The following is a 21,200-nucleotide window of genomic DNA, read 5'->3' on the forward strand; positions in this document are numbered from 1 at the left end:
TAAAATGTTGAGTTATCAGTCATTGTAAGTATCCAACATTTTATATACATAACCGTGGAAACTATAATTCCATTGAAATTATATTAATTTTTACTGAGAACTAAGACTGAAATATTAGGGAGGGTGTACAAATGACTATTATTAGATATTAAGGGCAATTTTTTTGTAATTTCAGTGAATGCGTTCTAGAATGCTTAGATGATAGAAGCAATACAGCTGTAAGAAGAAATTATTTCAATGCAACTGACAAGGATAAAGATGGATTTGTAAACTGTATCGATTTTCTACACGTAAGTACTATACAAAAGGGCAAACAGCATCGAAAAATATATTTTTTAGTTAGTGTATAATTTTGGATATCACCACTTAAATTACGATCTGAAAAGACTCTCCAGAAAGGTGGCACAGAAAATAAAAATGGTCAATACCCTGTCATTGAAAAACCGACTGGAATACGACTCGTTCTAATATATTCAAGTGTCTGCCTGCACATTAAAAATAATATTAGAAATTAAAGTTCTGCAGATATTCATTGTTAAATACAAATGATATACACACGTGGAAATGTTGAATTAAATTGTTCAAAATTTTTAATGGCATTATTAATCAGTATAACAAGTAAACAAAGCTAACGCTCACATGTAAAAATTTATTTTATCTTCACAAAATCAGGTACATTTTACTTCTTAAACCAAATACTTATGTGGAAACTACAGCGTAGGATATACAAGGTTACATTTTCATCGCACTCTTCTGTTCCAATGTAAATTTTAGTCGGTCTCCAATCTAAGAATTCTCAGTTTTCCTTGGTCCACCATCACACAAGCTGCGTCGTTCTGACCACCACAGTACTTCGATGATGAGAAGACAGTCAATAATTTTCCTTTTTGTTGCACCTATAATTTTGAAATATATCAGATATTTCATTGGAGCAGTCAGTAACATAAACTCCGTATTACAGATTTACGTCATGTCTGTGATCATCAACTTATGATTGTTTACAAACTTGGAAATAATTTTTTACTATACAAATAACGAAACGCAAGAAATTTTTAAATACGCAAGAATGACAGTTAAGAAATAACTAATTTTAAGGTAAGCAATAGATGTATTGTCGAAAAAAAAACTTGCAGATTATTAATAGGTACCTACAATTTTTGTCACCTTTTCCGTTTACACTTTCTGCACCAAACTATTTCTTTCAAAGTTTAATAAAGTTTAAAATTGTTTTTCTCGCTTTTACTTTTACTGTGCTCCGGTTCCAAAATAGTAAGCATTAACTTATTCTCAACATGAAGATCCGTGCAACGAGCAAGGCGTGAGAGGAATGAAATTCCATGTGCGTATCATTTTAAAGGGTTCCAAAAATTATTTAATTTAACAACATAAAGATTTGTCGATATTTTCCATTCATCCATTCCATGATTTCTTCTTTGCATAGAGATGATTCCAACATGCAGATATTGGCAATGTTTCTATTTGTCGACTCTGGTAAGGCGTATTATTCATGACAATCATTAAAACAGGTTCGATGTGAGAGAAAACAGATTTTTAATTAATTTAATTCAATAATTAAATTAATTTAATTTTTAAAATAACGTCCACGTATTTTTCTCAGGATCACATAATTAATGTCACTGTCAATTTCAATTTTTTCGTCTGCTACACGTTTCACGGCATGACTCACCGATACCTATATTCGCATTTCGTGCTCGAAATCTCCGGTATCATACAACGTTCTTCTTCTGTTATTTTCGGTCGTTTACGACAACTATAATTGTTATCAGATTGTCCAGGAACACTAGCACACAATTCTATTTTTAACAACAGTTTTTGGAATAACTAAAATGTGAAAATAACACGTCGTTCTCACTTTTACGCTTATGACACGCACTGACACCTCTCAGCGAGAAACTGAGCCAAGGCGGGAATTCAATAAGTCTCAATCGTCCCTCTCATTCTACACGATAAGCAAATATAGAAATAAAGGCGCCTATTTCACATTTTGATCATAAATAAGACTTAATGCCTACTGTTTTGAAACTGGAATGGAGTATGTATAAGGTAAGTTTTCAGCAATCGGCTTCTTTTGTCAAGACCTATCTCCCATTACAAATAAACTGCAAGTTCGTAAACGCTTTGTACAATCAATCACCTTCATATTGCCGAATAAAAAAAATCCGTTTCTCACCTGAAACCCGGCCTGAGCAACCTCGTGTGCTCTGACAAGGTGGGTCAATTGGTTGGTCTTCAAGAACCTCTCCAAGGCCTCGACGCTAAAGATATGGGCGGTCCCCCTTCTTGCGTTCACCGCAAAACCTTCATTTGCCAGTAGCTCCATTGTTAATTTATCGTTCACAGTTTTTGGCCTGAAAAATGTGGAAAATGACAGTAAAAAATATATAAATTACTTTGTTAATAAATTTAAGAGGAAGGTAAGTTGGAAGGTAAGTTAAACACTTCGAATTGTCCATTGTAATATTAAGAACCTCAATTTTCGAACAAAAATAATGGTATCCTGTTGATTACTTTGAGTTGCAAAATTTATTCAGTAGAAGTAAATAAATTTTCAAAAATAAGTAATCGAATTATGACACATTATATTTTTTTAAATTAACTTACCTAACTGGATCATTCCACATTAGTTCCCAAGCTAGAGAGCTCTGAGTATCTGGTTGATTTAATGGTACAGGAATGTCGTTTATAGCACTTATAGCTGGACATAACCATGGAGGAGGTATTCCACCGTGACAGCAAAATAGCTGCAAAGTATTTTCAATAAGATATAATCATTACAACACTGTTAAATATTGTAGTAAAATCAGTTAAATAATCAATTGTTCTAATACACCTTTATATTTGAAATTAAATATTTCCAACTTCAAATTTTTGCTGTAAATCATATTTTTCTTCTCCGTTTTAGAAAATATGCCGTCCATTGATTTACCTCGATAAGAGATCGAATGATATTTCATAAATCGACTACATCTGTTTCTATGAACTTTTATATCTCAAAGTTGGATGGATTTATTGCCAGTTTCAAACGGAATATCGAAGTAAGTTCGACTTAAGGTCAAAGTTCGTTTTGGCTTTGATGCGAAAACTTTCCACATACGAGGCATACTCTCACACAAACAACTGAAAATTCTATTTCATTTCAAAACATTTAAAAGCTGAAACGTCACAAACTTACGCAAGTCTCAACTGTAATAAAGTATTATTAAAATGAGGGTAAATCAGTGAAAAACTCGTTATAGCTATTGTTGTTTTTGGAAGCATATCTGTTACTTACCTTGCCATCAATCGTAGCTGCTATCGGCATAGTATCAAAAGCGTTATTTACAGACATCCAAACTTCACTTCCAAGTTTGTCTCCTAACTTTAGAATACATTCCCTGTTGGATGATCATAATGAAATTTTAAAGATAATTTGTAGTATTCACTTTTTTTATTCCTACGCATTTTGAGAATGTAAGTAAGTACAAGACACAATTCAAAGGGAAAATAAGAAAATAGACCATTCAATTTCAAGTATTTATTGTTTAAAATACTTACTTGTAAAACGTGAACATCTTCTGTACTTCCCTGATTTCATGGTTTCCTCTTAGAAGGTTCAATTTACTTGGATACTGTAGCTTGTAAGCCAGCAGGTAGGATATGACTTCTATGCTGTAAGCACCTCTGTCCACGTAATCTCCAAGGAAAAGGAGACCGCATGGGTTCAAACCAGGTCCTATGTGCCAAAGAGTCCTTTCAAAGTACAGAAGGTCCGCTACATTACCGTGAAAATCACCTGGATGGAGAAGGAATCAATTTAATGTTCGACTACGGAAGATGAGTGTGAATCAGAAGAAATTTGACGATAATGCCATTGATGAAAGAAGATAAAGATTTGATTATGTTTAGATGATATCTTTAAAGATAAGAAATGGAAGAGATCATCACATCCAAACACTGAGAAGTATTTTTTTAATTTCTTTATACTGATGAGCCTTTTCAGGTCAGCTAACGTTACAATCATTAAGAGGCTCATAAAATGTTGCCCATTTTTCTAAAGCAAAATACTCGATAACACATCAGGTGATTCTGGTGGCCATTCCCATTCCAATTTATGTCTGAAGAAAACTAGGCATATTAGCATAACGATTTCGATAGAAAGTTGCAACATCTTCTGATAAACTGTACTAAATATATTACCCATTATGTATATAGGCGAGCTCAGCTCCAACAACCTAGGCTCGACCTTAAAAATTTCCCTCACTTGGTTACAGACGGTTATCAGATTTCTAGCGTACGTGTTCGGATCTAGCTGACCCCAGGTAAAGTTTGCCTTCAGATCTTTAGTCTTGTTGATCGACGCCAGATACCTTAGCCCCTTCAGAAGTTCATTTGAAACCGATCTCTGACTGAATATATCCATGGACAACTTCCTTGTTTGCTCGTTGTACGGCTGTTTCAGGGTTGTCATGGAAACGGCCTCTAGAAAAGTACAACTGGGTGTTTGGATTTAAATATTTCTCGCTAATAAAATTGTATTGCGTAAAACTTTAACCACGTATTCTCGTATTACCTTGCAGTTGTTTCATTTCGTCGATATTTATCGCATTGCCACTTTTCTGTATTCTCACCGTGTGAACAGCAACCTCGTAGTTTAATTGGGGTTGCTGGCGAAGAGATGGCGCTGTCATCTTTCCTCTCACATCTAAATACATATTTTTAATAACAGAAACGTTTCAGTATAACGCATCATATTTTGGTTGTGTATTTATGGATTTTTATCAGTATTACTGTACACAGTGGTACACATAGCCGCCACAAGTATATATGTTGCTGTGGTAAGTGAACTCCGTCAATTTACGTTACCAACAAAGGCGAAGTGTTCCGATGGTGCACATCGTAAGCATAGTTTTAAGTCCTTTTCATTAATCATTGTGGTGTCTTCGCGGTAACTTTTATTGATTTTTCATTTGCCACTGTTATGGCTAAGAAACATATTTATCGCTATATTTTTCTATTTATTCTACAATAAGCCGTTATATACATTTTTGGAAATAGACCCTTTGGCTTTGTTATTTGTGTCGAGTAAAAAATAAATAAATATGAAAAAATTATTAAATTTTAATTCAAGAATGTGAACTATAAATATGCAACATTTTTTTCGTAAGTCTTTGTAAAGGTCTCCCCCCAACTCAGTTAGATGACCTATTTACTTGTGACTGACTATTATGAATCACGTTTTAGCTGCTGAAATTGATTTAATTAACTATCCCTATTGTACACAACGTTTTTCCTTAGGTCAGTGAAGTATTACCTACCAGTAGTGAGTTTTTTACTCAGTAAATTCCTCATTAGAAAAAAATAATAATATCATAGTCCTACATTTTGAAAATAACAAAAAGATAAACCCATAGTTTGCATTTTGTAAAGCTATATGCAGGTAATGATAAAATACATTAATACACTTTCAAAATATAGATATAGATATAAATATAGATATCGATATAGATATCGATATAGATATAGATATAGATATAGATATAGATATAGATATAGATATAGATATAGATATAGATATAGAGAATTGAAACATAAATAATATCTATAGTTAAGTATGATTTTATTAATGTCGTGAAAAAAAGGACTTACTTTCTGGACCTGGCTTAGCAGGCACGTTAGCAGCAGGTGCTGCGCCACTTTTTGGGACTTCTTTAATGCTAAGAAGAAGAATACGGAATCACGAAGTGGAAGCACCAAGTGTTCATATATGGAAAAGCTCCTTACCCTAGATCTTTCACGTATCTCATGATTGGATTGGGAGACCTGAGAAGGTTAGAAGTTCCCTTAATTTTCAAATCGCAAATGGCTTTCAAGAACTCCATTAGGCTTACGCTGGCACTATCGCCCATACCCATTAACCTTGAAAAATATCAAATAATAAGGAAAGACTAGTATCTATATAGGATGTAAATTAATTAGTACTAAAAAATTAAGGAGGTAAAACCTTGTTGGGAATGAAAGAATATGCCATCCTTTCAAACGGATAGACAAAATTTAGTTTCTATCCGTTTCTTAAATGTAGTTATTACAAATTACGTACAGCTTTGCTACTATCAAAAAAGCGTTTACCTACTGGATAACTGTCGAAAACATGGTCTTTTAAAATCTCTTGTAAATAGCTTGATTTATAGCTCCCTAACTTTTTCTCATTTATTTGTTTACACCCCGTACTTTATATTGCTATTAACGGATTATTCCGTTTGTTTTAAAGACATTAAGTTACTCCTAAATAATTAAAAAAAAATAACATTTATATTCACATGATAATCGAATCGTGTGGATCTAGATATCTACGTAAAATTTAAAATGGAAACAGCAACTTTTAGTTCACTTACTTCAAAGTTTCTGATGCCTCTTTCGTTACGCTGGGGGCATCAATGGTTAATTTTTTAGTTTTCCTTAGATCTAAAATTAGAGCCTTAAAATCCTCCGTTTTTAATAAATTATCACGATCTCTGTCATAGTACCTGAAAAATATACCCTTTGTTATTGTTTTTATAAGCTGGTTCTATCTTTTACATCGAATTCAAGATTATAATAGGATTATTTATTATCACCAAATGATACGTCACAGTTCAAAGTAGATTTTAAGGAATTATAACCTAAATTTTGCTCCTAAGAATATGAATTGGTGTTAAGTTAGACATACAAGTTTTGTATTTTCAATGAAAAAGTTGCTGTTCTATCACCAATTACAGCTCTGTATTTGCCTCCATTTTTATAAATCAATATCATTGAAACAACGGGAAATTTACCTTTGATATGAAAACAAATATTTTATCAAAATATATGAAATTTGCCATAAAATAATCCAATGATCCCTATTACTGAAGCGAATAAGATTATAAAGGACCACGCACTAATTATATTAAAAAATGGTCTCGGTCAAAATAACTCGCATCCACAGCAATTTTCCATTTTGACCAAGACAACTTTTTAATGTAGTTAATTGTAGTCCTTTGACTTTGTATTTATGTACGAGTACCAATAGGCAGCTTGCAATTAGTTTTGTACGTAATTATACTGGGTGATACACAAATGATGACCTAAAACGAAATCTCGTACTCTTTGATGAATTTTAAGGATAGTCTTTCCTATAAAGTTTTTATCTAGGACGTTTCGTTAAAAAGATACAGGGTGTTAAACTTCAAAAAATATTTTTAATTTTTTTGAATAATTTAAAAACTAGTAGGTAAGTGAAATAATTTGAAATTGGACACATATATTTAGGTAAACATTGTCCAAAATCTGAGCGCTTTTCCTAAAATTTACATGCTCCAATGGCGGAAATACTGGGTGTCGGTAGCATATTTTACTAAATAAAATAGTACGGCACTACTTTACGGTAACAATCATGATATTTTCGGATTCGTCTTTCAATTTTCTACAAATTGCTACTGTCTTATGTTCTTCAAAAATAGCCTGATTTTCGAGTAACACTTAAAAAATACAACTGAAAACACTTTTATTTAAATGACCTGACAAGCACTAATCATTCATCATTTGTTTGAATAAAGAAATTAATAATATTATTCATCATTTTAATGATTTTATTTGAGTAAATGCTCAAAAATACCTCCATTTAAACGAACACGGGCACGACATCTTTATAGTAACGAAAATGTAATTTGTTTGAAATTTATTGTTGCTCGAATCTGATGAAAATCATGATTTAATCTTTCTTCTAACTGCTCAGAATTGCTATCGCAGCCCACTATGTATGTAAGCATTATATTCCAATATCGAAGTGTGTTCTCAGTTCGTTTTTTAAGTTTTACTCGAAAATCAGGCTCAGATTTTGGAGAATGTTTACATAAATACATATGTCCAATTTCAAATTATTTCACTTACTAGTTTTTAAATTATTTAAAAAAATTAAAAATATTTTTTGAAGTTTAACACCCTGTATCTTTTTAACAAAGATAAAAACTCCCCACCATTTGTGAATCACCCTGTATAGATAAGTGTGTTTGTCGCAACAAAGTCAAAAGGTCCTATACATAAAATCACATTTTTGTATAAAGCAAATGTTACATGTTTTACCTAGTACAGATTTTTGGTGTCATAAAATTGAAATAATGCAAAGCGGTAATATATAATGTGCTACATGATTTTTGTACTGTATTGAAATTGTTGGACCTTAATCAATAGCCATATTGCAACTTTCGTCTTTATTTAAGATTTGTGTAAATTTGGCAAATATTCGAAATGAATGAAAAAAATTAATAAATGAAAAAAACCACTAGTACATTTGTCGCTGCAAACTTTGTAGGTAACTTTTGCCGCTGTCAAACTGACAATTGCATTATGGCATATGGGATTTTTTATATAACGAGCGTTCAAATAAAAACGTGGTCGAAGTTGGCTCTGACACCTTGGACGTAGGGAGTAGCTTATAGCGACCAACTTAACCTCATTTCTCAACGAGTTGTATAGCAGCTGTCAGTTTCAATAACGTAATGACTATATAACTTTATTTTAAAGAATAATCGAGATAACAATAACAAACAATTAAAGGAGCTGCGGAAAGTGTCCCCCTCCTTGTTATAACAATAAATTAAAGCAGCTGCTGAAAGTGTCCCCCTCCTTGTTCCAAGCACTTTTCACACCTGTTCCTCAAAGAATTAAAGACATTTTCTAAGATGCTCGGGGTATTGTTAATTTCACGAATCTTGTCTATAAGTCGAGCCTGCAGATGGTTTAAATCAGGAATAGGCAGTTCAAAAATAGTGTTTTTAAGGTAAGGCCACAAAAAGAAATCACACGGCGTAATATCACATGACCTCGGTGGAAATTCATGTTCAGCATTGAGACTTATTAGTCGATTTTGGAAAACTTCCCTCAACATATTCATCGTCTCGCCTGCCGTATGTGCCCTTGCGCCATCTTGTTGAAAGTAAAAGTTTGTAATTTCGTTTTCTTCCAGCTGGTTAACAAAAGGAGCGATAATTTCTTCTCTATACCTTTGCGCAGTAAGAGTACCATTAAAAAAAATAGGTCCATAAATCCTCCTTCGATTGAGAGCACACCAAACTCCAATTTTTTGAGCGTGTAGAGGGCCCTCGACAAAAAAGTTATCTGGTTTTTCAGAAGACCACATTCTCATATTCTGTGAGTTTACGTAACCACTTAAATGAAACCAGGCTTCATCAGAAAAAAAGGTGATATTATGAAGTTCACCGTAGTTGTTTAAAAACCATTCACAAAATACAGCCCGTCGCGGAAAATCAACTTCATGAAGTTCTTGCTGACAAGTTAAACGATAGGAGAACAAACGCAAATCTTTTTTTAACACTGTGTGGCAGGTACCGACTGATACTCCCACCATTTGTGATAAAACACGTACAGAAGTTCTTGGCGCATTTTCCATTATTTGTTGGACATTTTCTTTTAATTCTTCAGTCCGCTTTTTAGGTCGGCCGCTTCCTTCTTTTCTTGTTACACTGCCCGTTTCACGAAAAACATTAACACAACGCTGAACTGCACTTTGAAAAATTTTGTACTCAACAACGCCGGGAAATTGATTTTGAAATTCTATGAAACATTCCTCAATAGAATACTTCCATATTCCATCAATCTTGCGTCCATTTCTAAAGTAGGACTCTATGATAAACACTTTTTGTTCTTGAGAAAACACCATTTTAAACGCTTTTTAAAACGAAAATATTCAAATTGATAGCGGCGATATACCGCTTTGACAGATGACGTTTAAGTTCATTTGCTATACGCTACGCCCTACGTCCAAATTTTCTGAACCAACTTCACCACGTTTTTATTTGAACGCTCGTTATAAATTAAATTGTCAAGAATAAACGTATATATTTATAATTATAATATTCATATTAGAGGAAAACTGAATAGACCATAGCACTGGATTAAAGGACATAACTACAGAATACAGTTTTGTTCGAGTAGTCCATTAATAAGGGAACTGTTATTTATTGAGCATTTCTTAACGTTAAAAATTCAGTAGCATCTGTTATTTTGTATTCCAAAAGATATTGTATTTCAAGAAATAAACAAAAACCGTATTTTTCAAATTCAACACCTCTAGGATCAGTATTTTGAGTACAGGTTAAGACTTGGTTAATTAATCAGATGGTTACACTGAATTTCACACATATTGTACACTTATCAAAAACTGATGCCTAAACAGTTATAGTTTTTCCGAAGTCAATTGAAGAACCAATATCTTCAAGGTATGTACCAGACAACGGTCGCTAAGCAGCAACTCGGCATTGAAATATTTGAAAAACTTGTTCCCACATTTATTTAGCCATACCCATATACAGATCTGGTCGAGCGAAAAGTGCAGGTGGTAGAAATGTATACGCTCAGTTGAAGAATGAGCGTGTGGGCAAAGAGCAATGCGCACTGTTTCTCTGGTCCATTGCGTTGTCAAAATTCAGTTGTCGACTAGTCGCCCAGCAGTGCAGTGCAGCAATGCGGAATTTGGTGTGATTCAAGTAATTTTAATTTATTATAGGCACCCTTCTATTAATTATTCATATTACAATTGCGAAAGGGAAAAATAAGAGGGATAATTGGTACTACTACTAATATTATTACAACATGGCATTTTGGAGACCTTTTGTAATGGAACAAAACGAAATTTACTCTCAATATAATAAAATTGTTTGAGGGCATAAATAATTAAAATATGTTGTTGGTCAAATGAACGTATAATAGAAATTTTCTACACATTATATACAAATTATTATAATTTTCTACCTTTAGCAGAAAACTTTTTTAGGGACGCCCATGAAACTCATTAAATTTGATTGCTCGGTTTTTTTATGCATTTTCAACTGACTTCGGAAGAGCTATACTAATTGTACACAAGTCTATAAGACAAAGTTACAAACTTTTGATGTTGTATTTCCTTGTAAATTACCTGAACATATATTTACAACGTAGTTCAGCTTGTACTCCACCGTGTACTGTAACAGGATCCACAGCCGATAAAAAGTACAGATAGTCCCGAAAGGACAATCCATTTCTGTTACTCATATCTGCCGCCCTAGAAAAACATACATTTTTTCAGTACCATAGGAAAACTATACTATTTGTAGATTATGTATTTATAGTGCGATCGTATTCGATGCAAAGTAATAAATCATTGCCTGTCAAGGGAATCAGTGCAACACATTTTATAGGGGGTTTTGGAAATTGAATAATTTCTTTATGCATTATGGATTAACAGTTATATATTTATGAAGGACAAAATGAAAAACAAAGGCATCTCCTTCGCACATTGGGCGGCAGGACAACAATACATTTATTACTCCCTTCATTATCCCTCATATGACTTGTGTCTTGTGTTTTTTGCGGCGGCGCGCGTGCCGGCCTGGCGTGGTCAGTTTCGTTTCGGTTGTATTGGTGCTGCGTGTTTCTCGCTCGCGATATTTGTGAGGTTATAACTGTTATAAGTGCAATTATATTTCTTTCGGGCTATATGTGTGTTTCGCGCTATTATTTGAGAATTTGTGAGTGAAATCATATTTCTTGTGCTCCGTAACAAAAGTGTTTTTAGTGTTTTATTTGTGTGCTGTGTGTGTGTTTCGGGCTGTTGTTTGTGAATCGTGAATGCTATTATATTTTCTGTGCTAGTGAAGTGAAGTTTTTTGTATTATTATTGCTCTGTTGTCGTTATATGGATAAATGGAGGCGGTGCCTGGATGTTCGCGAGCCGGATGTACTGCTGTGGGTACAAAAAAATCTATATTAAGTTACAGAGAAAAAACGATAATATTAAATGTCTATAACCCTTTAGAAAAGGATCATCCCATGAAACTGAAGACTGGTTTGGTGGAAATGTGTTCTAGATATACTGGAGTAAGCGAATTATCTGTTTTCAAAATTTTAAGAGAGAAGAAAATTGAAGGAGACGTTAAGAAACCTAAAAAAGGGGGTGCAAAGAAGAAATTAATATTAAATGAAGATGAGAAAAATGCAGTTTGGCGTACAGTACATAAATCATAGAATTTATATTTTGTTTATAATTTGTTAACATTTCTTGTTTGATAGAAAAATAACTTATTTTGTTGAGATTGGTAGAGAATTGTTGTTAGTGTTTTCATTTGATAGAATCATATCATAGGATTTATATTTTGTTTTCATTCTGTAAATATTTATAGTATATCTGTTATACAAGGTTTTTGCTTTGAAACTTCGTTCTCCTTATAAAAAAAAGAATCGTAATGGGGTGCGATGAAGAGATCAGTTCACGTCTGGAACCCTGTTCCTACAAAAATCCCTTTATTCTCATAAACTATTTGTTTTAAATGTAATTTATTATAAATCCAATTCGTTATTTAAATTCCACATATGTACTACATTTCACCTCTGTACGCGCCACTGTTTATTGTTCCCTGCTCTACGATCAAGCTCGCCAGGTTAGTATTTGACGTATAACCGACCACTTCGTACACTCGATGCACCTGGCCGACTACAGCTAGTACCAGGACACAGTGCGTATGCGGCGGTATTTCAGATTTTACATTCAATTTCATTTTAAATTTGAAACGGTTCATCTTACGCCTCCTAAAAATGATGACACGATTTTCCTTTGATAAAAGACCGACAATTTTTTGCTCTACTTTGCATCGTATACGATCGTACTATAGTTTCTTTATTTTTTTCTATTAAACTAATTATAAATTTTGAGAAACATTAGCGCCTAGCTAAGTTTATTTATTTATTTTTATTTTTTAGTTTTACATTTCCACAGTTTTTATCATTTTTCGGAATAATGAGGATTGCTCTACTGGTACAAATAGGACTAAACTCAAAGATTTAAATCCTTGACACTGCTACACAAACCGAAACATACAGACTTGCAAATGATGCCATTTTTCTCAAGAACGGCTTTCTGCAGGCGATTTTCTCAAGTGACAATTTTTTTTAAATAAAACGACCTTTTCAATGTTGCTGCCCGTTTTAAAAAAATACGACCACTGTAAAAGTTATGACCACTAAAAGGAAGATGTAACAGTATATCGATTTGACTAAAGCTTTAAAAAATAATACGCCATACTCCAAATAAATGTGCCAAATATTGACACGATCGGTAAAAGGATTATGAATTTATTAATTAAATTAGTTTTATTTTTGACAACTTTGAAGGCCTGTAACTCAAAAACCAAAAAGTTTTTATTTAACTTCTTTTCTTACGTTATATTTATTTATAGCCGTGAATATATAATCAAACGTTGCCGGTGAAATTTGCGGACACCCTGTATATACATATATCTGAGTAAAATATGTAAATCGAAACCAAATTCAAAATTCGACTTTACATATAATTTACCTGAATGCATGTGGTAGTAGCTCTTTGCTCCATCCTAAGTCTGTGAGCACCTTACAAAATATCCTGAAGTTCATATAGTTTGCAGGAAAAGTCAGCGTGATGAAGTCTATCAGCAATGCCTCTTGTCCTTAAAATATAATAAGTATTGATTCAATTTCAAGAAAGGAAAATTGTCATTGCTTTCACAATTGAATTACTGATGGATTGTTCCGTGTGTCTATTCGACATAATCGCTCTCGCAGAAACTTGGTTGAACGATAATTTTCATAATAGTGAATTAATTAACACAAATCACTATGATGTTTTTCGTTCTGATCGTGATTCTATTCATACTAATTCTAGTAGAGGTGGGGGTGTTTTATTGGCTATTGCTAAGCATTTTAATGCTTGCAAATTTGATCATAAGCTGCAATACGAAATATTTCAGGATCTCTTCTCTATTGATATTATTTCTATAAAAGTTAACATTACGAAAAATCGCAATTTGTACATATTTGTAATCTACGTACCTCCTAAAACAACAACGGATACTTACGAAAAGCTATTTTTTGCTTTTGAATCTATGTACGTGATATATGATTCCGATATTGTTGTGGTGGGCGACTTTAATTTGCCTAATTATATTAATAATACCACTCTTACTGAACAATCTCCACTTCATTTACTAAATAATTTTATAAACTTTTATGACTTCCATCAATACAACAATATTCTAAATCACAATAACAGGATTCTTGACCTCGTTCTCTCTAATGTCAGATGTTCCGTTTTCCACTCTTCTGACGTGTTGTTGCCGGAGGATCCTCATCATCCTGCTTTACTAATAGACTTCTTTGTTCCCAATAATGTTAAGAGAATAAGAACACAACTAAGTTCAAATATTAATTTTAGGAAAGCGAACTTCCCTGCCTTGTATCACGAACTTACTTTGACTGACTGGTCCTTCATGGAAAAAATCACATCTGTCAACGATCTTGTTTCTCAGTTTTATGAAACCTTAAACTCCATTCTTCTGAAATATGTTCCCAAAAAGATACCTTCAAAAAGATCCTACCCACCCTGGTTTAACAGAGACCTAATTGTTGCCATTAATGAAAAAGCGAGGGCATGGAAGAAGTACCGTTCCACTTCAAATGCTGAGGATCATATAAATTTCCAACGTTTGCGATCAGCTGTAAAAAGCAAAAGTAAACTGGCCTACAACACATATATCGCTGATATTGAACATCAATTAAAACACAGTCCAAATAAATTCTGGACATTTGTTAACGCTAAGAAAGGTAATCCAACCATCCCAAATATCATGACATACGACAACATGTCGTTAAATGATACTAAACAAATTGCTGATTCCTTTGCTGACTACTTTGCTTCCTCATTCGTAAACAGTGACAATAGTGATCCTTTGAGCAGCACCAATTTTAATATTAATACCAATGCTCTTTCTGATGTAATTTTCTCACACAACGATGTACTTAATTCCATAAAAAAACTAAAACCTAAAATGACCATGGGTCCCGATCTCATACCTGCCTTTCTTATCAAAGATTGTGCTACTGTGTTTGCCAAGCCTCTTCTTATAATATTCAACCGAATACTGTCCACTCATACATTTCCCGATCGTTGGAAAACTTCGAAAATCTGTCCCATATATAAAAAAGATAACAGGAATGACATAAAAAATTATAGACCAATTGCAATACTATGTAATTTCGGTAAAATTTTTGAAACAGCCCTACATAATATTTTGTCATTTCACCTTAGAAATATTATCCTACCGGAGCAGCATGGTTTTGTTGAAGGGCGTTCCACGGTTACCAATTTGGCGTGTATGGCGCAGTATATCCATGAGGTGATTGATAGGGGAGGTCAGGTGGATGTCTTGTACACGGATTTTTCGAAGGCTTTCGACCGTCTTGACCACGGTTTATTATTGTCGAAACTAGATTCCGCGGGGTTGGGTTCTTCATTGTTGGAGCTCATGGCCTCTTACTTATCTGACAGAACTCAGTTTGTCCAGATTATGGGAGAAAGGTCATTGGAATTTGCTCAATCCTCAGGGGTTCCACAAGGTTCTGTCCTGGGGCCCTTGTTGTTTACGATTTTTATTAATGATATAGCATTGGATCTGGATGTGCGTTTCCTATTATATGCGGATGATATGAAGATATTTTGTCCCATAGCCAATGAACGTGATGCACGTAATCTGCAGAGAAATTTGGATTTGGTAAACTCCTGGTGCGCTGACAATAGATTACCTCTTAATGTGGCAAAATGCAATGTCATGTCCTTCAGTCGGCAGTTGAGGCAAATTTCGTATGACTACCGATTACATGGGTCCAGCCTAGTTCGGCCAAATGTTATTAAAGACCTAGGAGTCTATTTCGATCCAAAACTTTCTTTCAGACAGCATATGGATTTTATAGTTAAATGTGCCTACAAGAACCTGGGTTTGTAAGTCTTGTAAGGTGGATAAAACCATACGCATCCATATGTGCAAAATAAATAATTATGTTTAAAATTTTGTCAAAATTTCATCAGGTATACCACAGGGGTCTCATTTCGGCCCTTTACTTTTTTCTTAATTTATCAACGACATTAGCACCTGTTTCTCCCATTCGTACTGATACCGTTTATGTAGTCAAGAATTACCCTTTACCTCAAATTACTATTACACAAAAAAATATTTTTTTCATATATTTTTTGACAGAATACGAAACTCCCCTGTATTTTGACCCGCTGAAGATGATGGAGACATCGGAAATGCTCCATCATGTCACGATTTTTCTCTAGCCTCAAAAAAATAGCTCAAACTAAGTGGAAATTTTAATAAAATAGTTAAGATTTTGAAATTAAAATACACATACGTGTTAATAGGGTCAAAACAAAAACTTTTTATTCCTGTACTTTTTTAAAAATGCCTCCTTATGGAGTTCATTTTTAACAAATTTTGAGCATTATTTAAATGCCAATAACTCCTCAAGGATGCATTTTAGACAAAAAAGTGCAAGAATAAAAAGTTTTTATTTTGACATATTTAATATGCCTGTGTTTACATCGGCATACCCGGATTTCCGTTTGCCATGTTTTTCCCTTTCGTTAGGTTTAGGGCTCATGATATACTTATTCCTTTTTATTAGTTTGTTGGGTCAAATCAGTCACGAAAGTTGTAGATACAGAAATTAACATCACTAATCACCATCGTATTTCAAAACCGATGTAAAAATAACATTCCATTACTTAATCACTCTCTCCATATATATTCCGAAAAAAATAAAGAAATTATCGTCGAATAGCCATCCTGTATTGTCGAAACGGCTACGAGGGGCTCCAGCGAAACGTACTTCTACCAGCCTTTGCTAAACTTTTTTTATTACAGCTTCCTGCACGCCAAATCTTACCTAACTTATCGATCCCTGATGCGTCCACCAGCTGACTGTAGGGGCCTGGTTTGCCGGGCGACAACAGTTCCTGGCAGGTTTCGAAAAAGTTTTCGTGCCCTATGAACTCGTCACTGGGGACGAACCGATCGTGGATGGTGCCATCTCTGACTAAGTAGAAGATGTCTAGGAGTTCGGGACTCCGCAGGCTGTTACTGGTTGTTAGCTTTATGAGTTCGGTCTCCGTGACCCACCGCAGCTTTCCCCTGTACTAAAAATTATGGTAAATAAAGTTTCATTGCAAGTACGAAATGAAACGGATAGTAATTTGGAAGCTGTTTTCCGCTAAATCGACGCAGGATGAATGTTTATGAATTCAGTATGTTGTAAATAGTAAAAAAATATTTATTGTTTTGCAGCTTTATTAATATACAGGGTGTTCCTTAATTCAACTGAAAAATTTCTATAAGGTGTTCCTGGATAAAAATTCACGCAGAAATAAACTAAATTTGAATCCTTGTGTGGATATAGCAGCTTGAAGATAACCCATTAATAATGATTTTTAAATATCTTAAATAGTTGAAGTGACACAACAAACTAGGACAAATATTTTAGTTGATTTGATTCATTTCATTCGTAAATAAATGGGTCACGCGAGACCTTGCTAAAAATATCCCGATTTTTTTTGTCTCTTGAAAACTATAAATCTAGATCCTCTTGTACGAATGAGAGGTGGTTATTGAAAATATTTATAGTTCTGAAAAAATTTAGTTAAAGTAGGTACATACATAGAGAAAAATTAAAAAATATCGTCATCATCATATAACAAGAATTATTATTACTAAGGACAAAACATTTTCCAAGGTACAATTATAGTCGAGATATGTTTGTTAAAGTGGCTATAAAAAATGGATCCCAAGCATTTCTTTGCGAGTATCTGTAAACATCAATAGCCAAAAGTGTGTTAAAAATTTAGTAGTCAACTCAACTAATTTAAAAGATATTTAGGAAAAACCAACTTTAGAAGGCCATTTTCAAGCTGCTATACAGAATTGATCATTTTATATTGTGTTAATTTTTACCAAGGAACACCCTGTAGAAGTTTATCTGTGGAATTAAGATGCACCCTGTATAATACAAATATAATTTCCACTTAAAAAATATCTGTTAACAATAAAACCTCATTCACTCAACATCTTCGACTTCTAGATTATCATTTTCATTCATTCGCAAATGTTGAGTTTCTTCTCGAAGAAGTATTACTCTCGACTATACAGGGTGATTCACAAATTGGTGACTGTAAATGAAACCTCGTATTCTTTAGTGAATTTTAAGGGGAGTCTTTCCTATAAAGTTTTTATTTACGACGATTTGTTAAAAAGATACAGGGTGTTAAACTTAAAAATTAAAAAATATTTTCAATTTCTTAAAATAATTTAAAAACTAGTGAGTGAAATAATTCGAAATTGGGCACATACATTTATGTAAACAGTATCCAAAATCTGAGGACTTTTCCTAAAATTTACATGCTCCAGTGGCGGAGATACAGGGTATCGGTGGCATATTTTTCTAAATAAAAGAGTACGTCACTGCCTTATGGTAACAACCATGATATATTCGAACTCGTCTTTCAATTTTCTACAAATTACTACTCTCTTGTGTGTTTCGAAAAAAGCCCGATTTTCGAGTAAAACTTAAAAAACCAATTGAATTTTTGGTCACCATTTGTGACCTTTATCACCCTGTATAAAACTTTTTATAATTATTTTTCTACTAAAAACCGTCTTGGTATTATGGATAATGAAGTTAGTTGATAAATAAAACTGTTTATGACAAATGGAATTCTATATTTTACAAAATATATATTCCATTATGTTCATAATAATAAATGATATAAAAACAAGCATATAAAGGGTGTTCGAAAAGTAATGCAGGATTTGAATTATGCGCCATTTTCATTCCGAAAAGTTGTCAGCATTATGCATAGTCACATGCTGTAGTAAACAGGTTGAGGTTAGACAAAATTAAACGCTTTACGATGGACGAGCGAGTGAAGATTGGAAAATTCATTGACGTACGGAGAGTGTGTAGCTGAGACTATGTGCAAATTAAGTGGAATTTCCGGTAGAAACACGTCATTAGTTTGTTTAGTTAAAATCCGCTGTGAAAACTTTTTTAACCTTTTTTTCGTAATATTCATACTCCGTCACTAGATAAGCTAGTGTGACATCCAACCAGGATCTATTTCCATGGTGCTTAAAATTTCTGGTTGTAAGTTTCTCACTTTCTGAGTTTGTTACCTGTCGGTAAATATAATCCATCTGATATCGCCTTCTTGCAGTAGTATGGTTTTCTTCTGACAAACAGTAGGCTTTACCCATATCAACTCTTTCTTGATTTGTATACATTATTCTTCTTCACAATATCAAACATATACTTGAAAATGAAAACACACTATATATGTGTTCCCATGGATCCATGGTTACCTAGATTGCTGTCCCAACAGGTAATGTGAAAATAAGTGTAACGTATTTTGAAAATAGCCTGGATTTTGCGATAAACGAATCTTAACCAGACCCACATCCTTCTTTGTGTCAGTAGATACAGGTGGCAGAAGACACAAAGTAACAATGATATTTAAAAAATATAACATGTTTGACATATTACATATGCTTTATAGGTTATATGTCACCAATACGCTGTGCTGTACCCAGACTGAATTAAAAAAAGAAATAAAAGAACATTTACCGGTTTATACGTACACGGACAAATGCACATAGACTGGACAAAACTATACCTTTCCCATGGTATTTTTTGCTCTATTTTTCTCGTCACTGTCCACTATATTTTGATAAACGCAATGGAATATTGACTCTGTCTGTCGAGGTATCCAAATTTTCCACAGCCTGGCTATCTTATCTGGATGAGTGATTTTGAACATCTAGAATGAAAAAGAAACGATTTGAATCAAGGGGTCAGTATAATAAAAAGCAAAATATATTACGAAATGGAAAAAATATATGCTTTTATTAATTCATAGCTGTAGAAACCTTTTTCCAATGGTTAAGATACTAAAAATTTATTACAGTGATCAGCTGAGTTACACATGCTGACATAATAAAATATGAGTAGAAATACAGAAGCACGAGCTACTTACATCCACCAAGTCCTTGGATATAGTTTTTTCCCAAGAATGCCCCTGTGGTACCTTCGTGCTGGGTATCCAATGTTCATTGTTCTCCACGGTCAACATAAAGGTACTGTCGATTTTGCAAAATACTGCCAACGACACCATATCGCCCAGTTCTGTGCCTGATTTGGATAGAGACATCTTGACGCCGTTATGTTACTGTACAATTTTTTATATTATTGTTGAGAGTAGAAGATATTATAAGTACGAAAAATTTGACATAATTGTTTCTGAATATTCAATCAAAACTGTCAAATGAGGCAAAGTATCTGTCAAATGGTACAGTTTAGCACCGCAACTAAAACCGACTTCTATAGTGTTCATAGTTAAGAGCAAGATGTTCGAGAAATTAAACGACGATCTTGAAAAGAAATATTCCTGAAACTGATTTTACTTCACTAGGAACTAAAAAAAATTAATCATTAATCACTAAAGGTCAACTTCAGAAACACCTACAAAGCTGCTATTGTTAGATTGTATACTTCAATACATTTTTCATTAATATTTTCTCATAATTTTACATGTGTTTGCAAACTATATTTGGGTATACACAAACTATATGCCATTTTTTAGCAGTTTTGTTACAAAATCTTCTATACTTTTCGTTGGAAACTTGTTTAATCCCTTTCAAGGATTCTTTATTCAATTGTATGTTTATCTGACCATAACAGTCCTTCAGGCTCACGCTGTGTACCAATAATCTCTGGTGGGTTTTTTACTTTACTTTTTACAAAAATAGTAACACGTTTGTTAAAAAATACTAATATAAAAATGCCTTTCACGGTTGACATATTTTATCTACTAGCACGATTCCCAATCATGATAAATTTAAGAGGAATTTGAAATGACTTTTGAAAAGCTGCATTATTTTACAGAAAACTTCATGCTGATATCTAAAGTATCTCATATTTCATCATAAATAAGCATCAAACACTGTTCGCACTTCAAAGAATATAAAACCCTCTCCCAATTTCTTTTCGCACTCGACACAGCAAACAAATTATGTACATTTGCCAACATAAACATACAAAATAATGTTTCTGTTCCTAACCACAAGTCCTTAAGAGCTCGAATGTTCCCTAGCGTAGATTCGGGTTCGTTGTCTGATTTACGACAAGGCATATAATATAAAAAGTGAGGGGATGTTTCCTCTCACGTCGTATTGATTGAGGAGAACAATTGAGGGAACAGCGACGATACGAAAGAGAAATCTGAAACGAAACGGTGACTTTTTCAGTCCTGTCAGCTAATATTATCACACACA

The 21,200-nt window shown here is 33.5% G+C and overlaps 1 protein-coding gene across 1 annotated transcript; it reads right to left on the bottom strand.

Moving 5' to 3' along the window:
- Positions 1-770: 770 nt before the first annotated feature.
- LOC108912646 lies at positions 771-20,077 on the bottom strand. The gene is made up of 16 exons (XM_023454613.1): positions 19,904-20,077; positions 19,544-19,687; positions 16,768-17,017; positions 13,876-13,878; positions 13,367-13,493; positions 10,952-11,077; positions 6,393-6,524; positions 5,782-5,916; positions 5,647-5,714; positions 4,556-4,702; positions 4,198-4,479; positions 3,556-3,793; positions 3,293-3,395; positions 2,623-2,762; positions 2,192-2,369; positions 771-896 (listed from the first exon to the last, which is right to left on the bottom strand). The coding sequence occupies exons 1-16, from the start codon at positions 20,075-20,077 to the stop codon at positions 771-773; spliced, it is 2,373 nt and encodes a 790-aa protein (XP_023310381.1).
- Positions 20,078-21,200: the final 1,123 nt, after the last annotated feature.

The sequence above is a fragment of the Anoplophora glabripennis genome, unplaced genomic scaffold (genome assembly GCF_000390285.2).
Source record: "Anoplophora glabripennis isolate ALB-LARVAE unplaced genomic scaffold, Agla_2.0 scaffold33, whole genome shotgun sequence".
Taxonomy (NCBI): Eukaryota; Metazoa; Arthropoda; class Insecta; order Coleoptera; family Cerambycidae; genus Anoplophora; species Anoplophora glabripennis.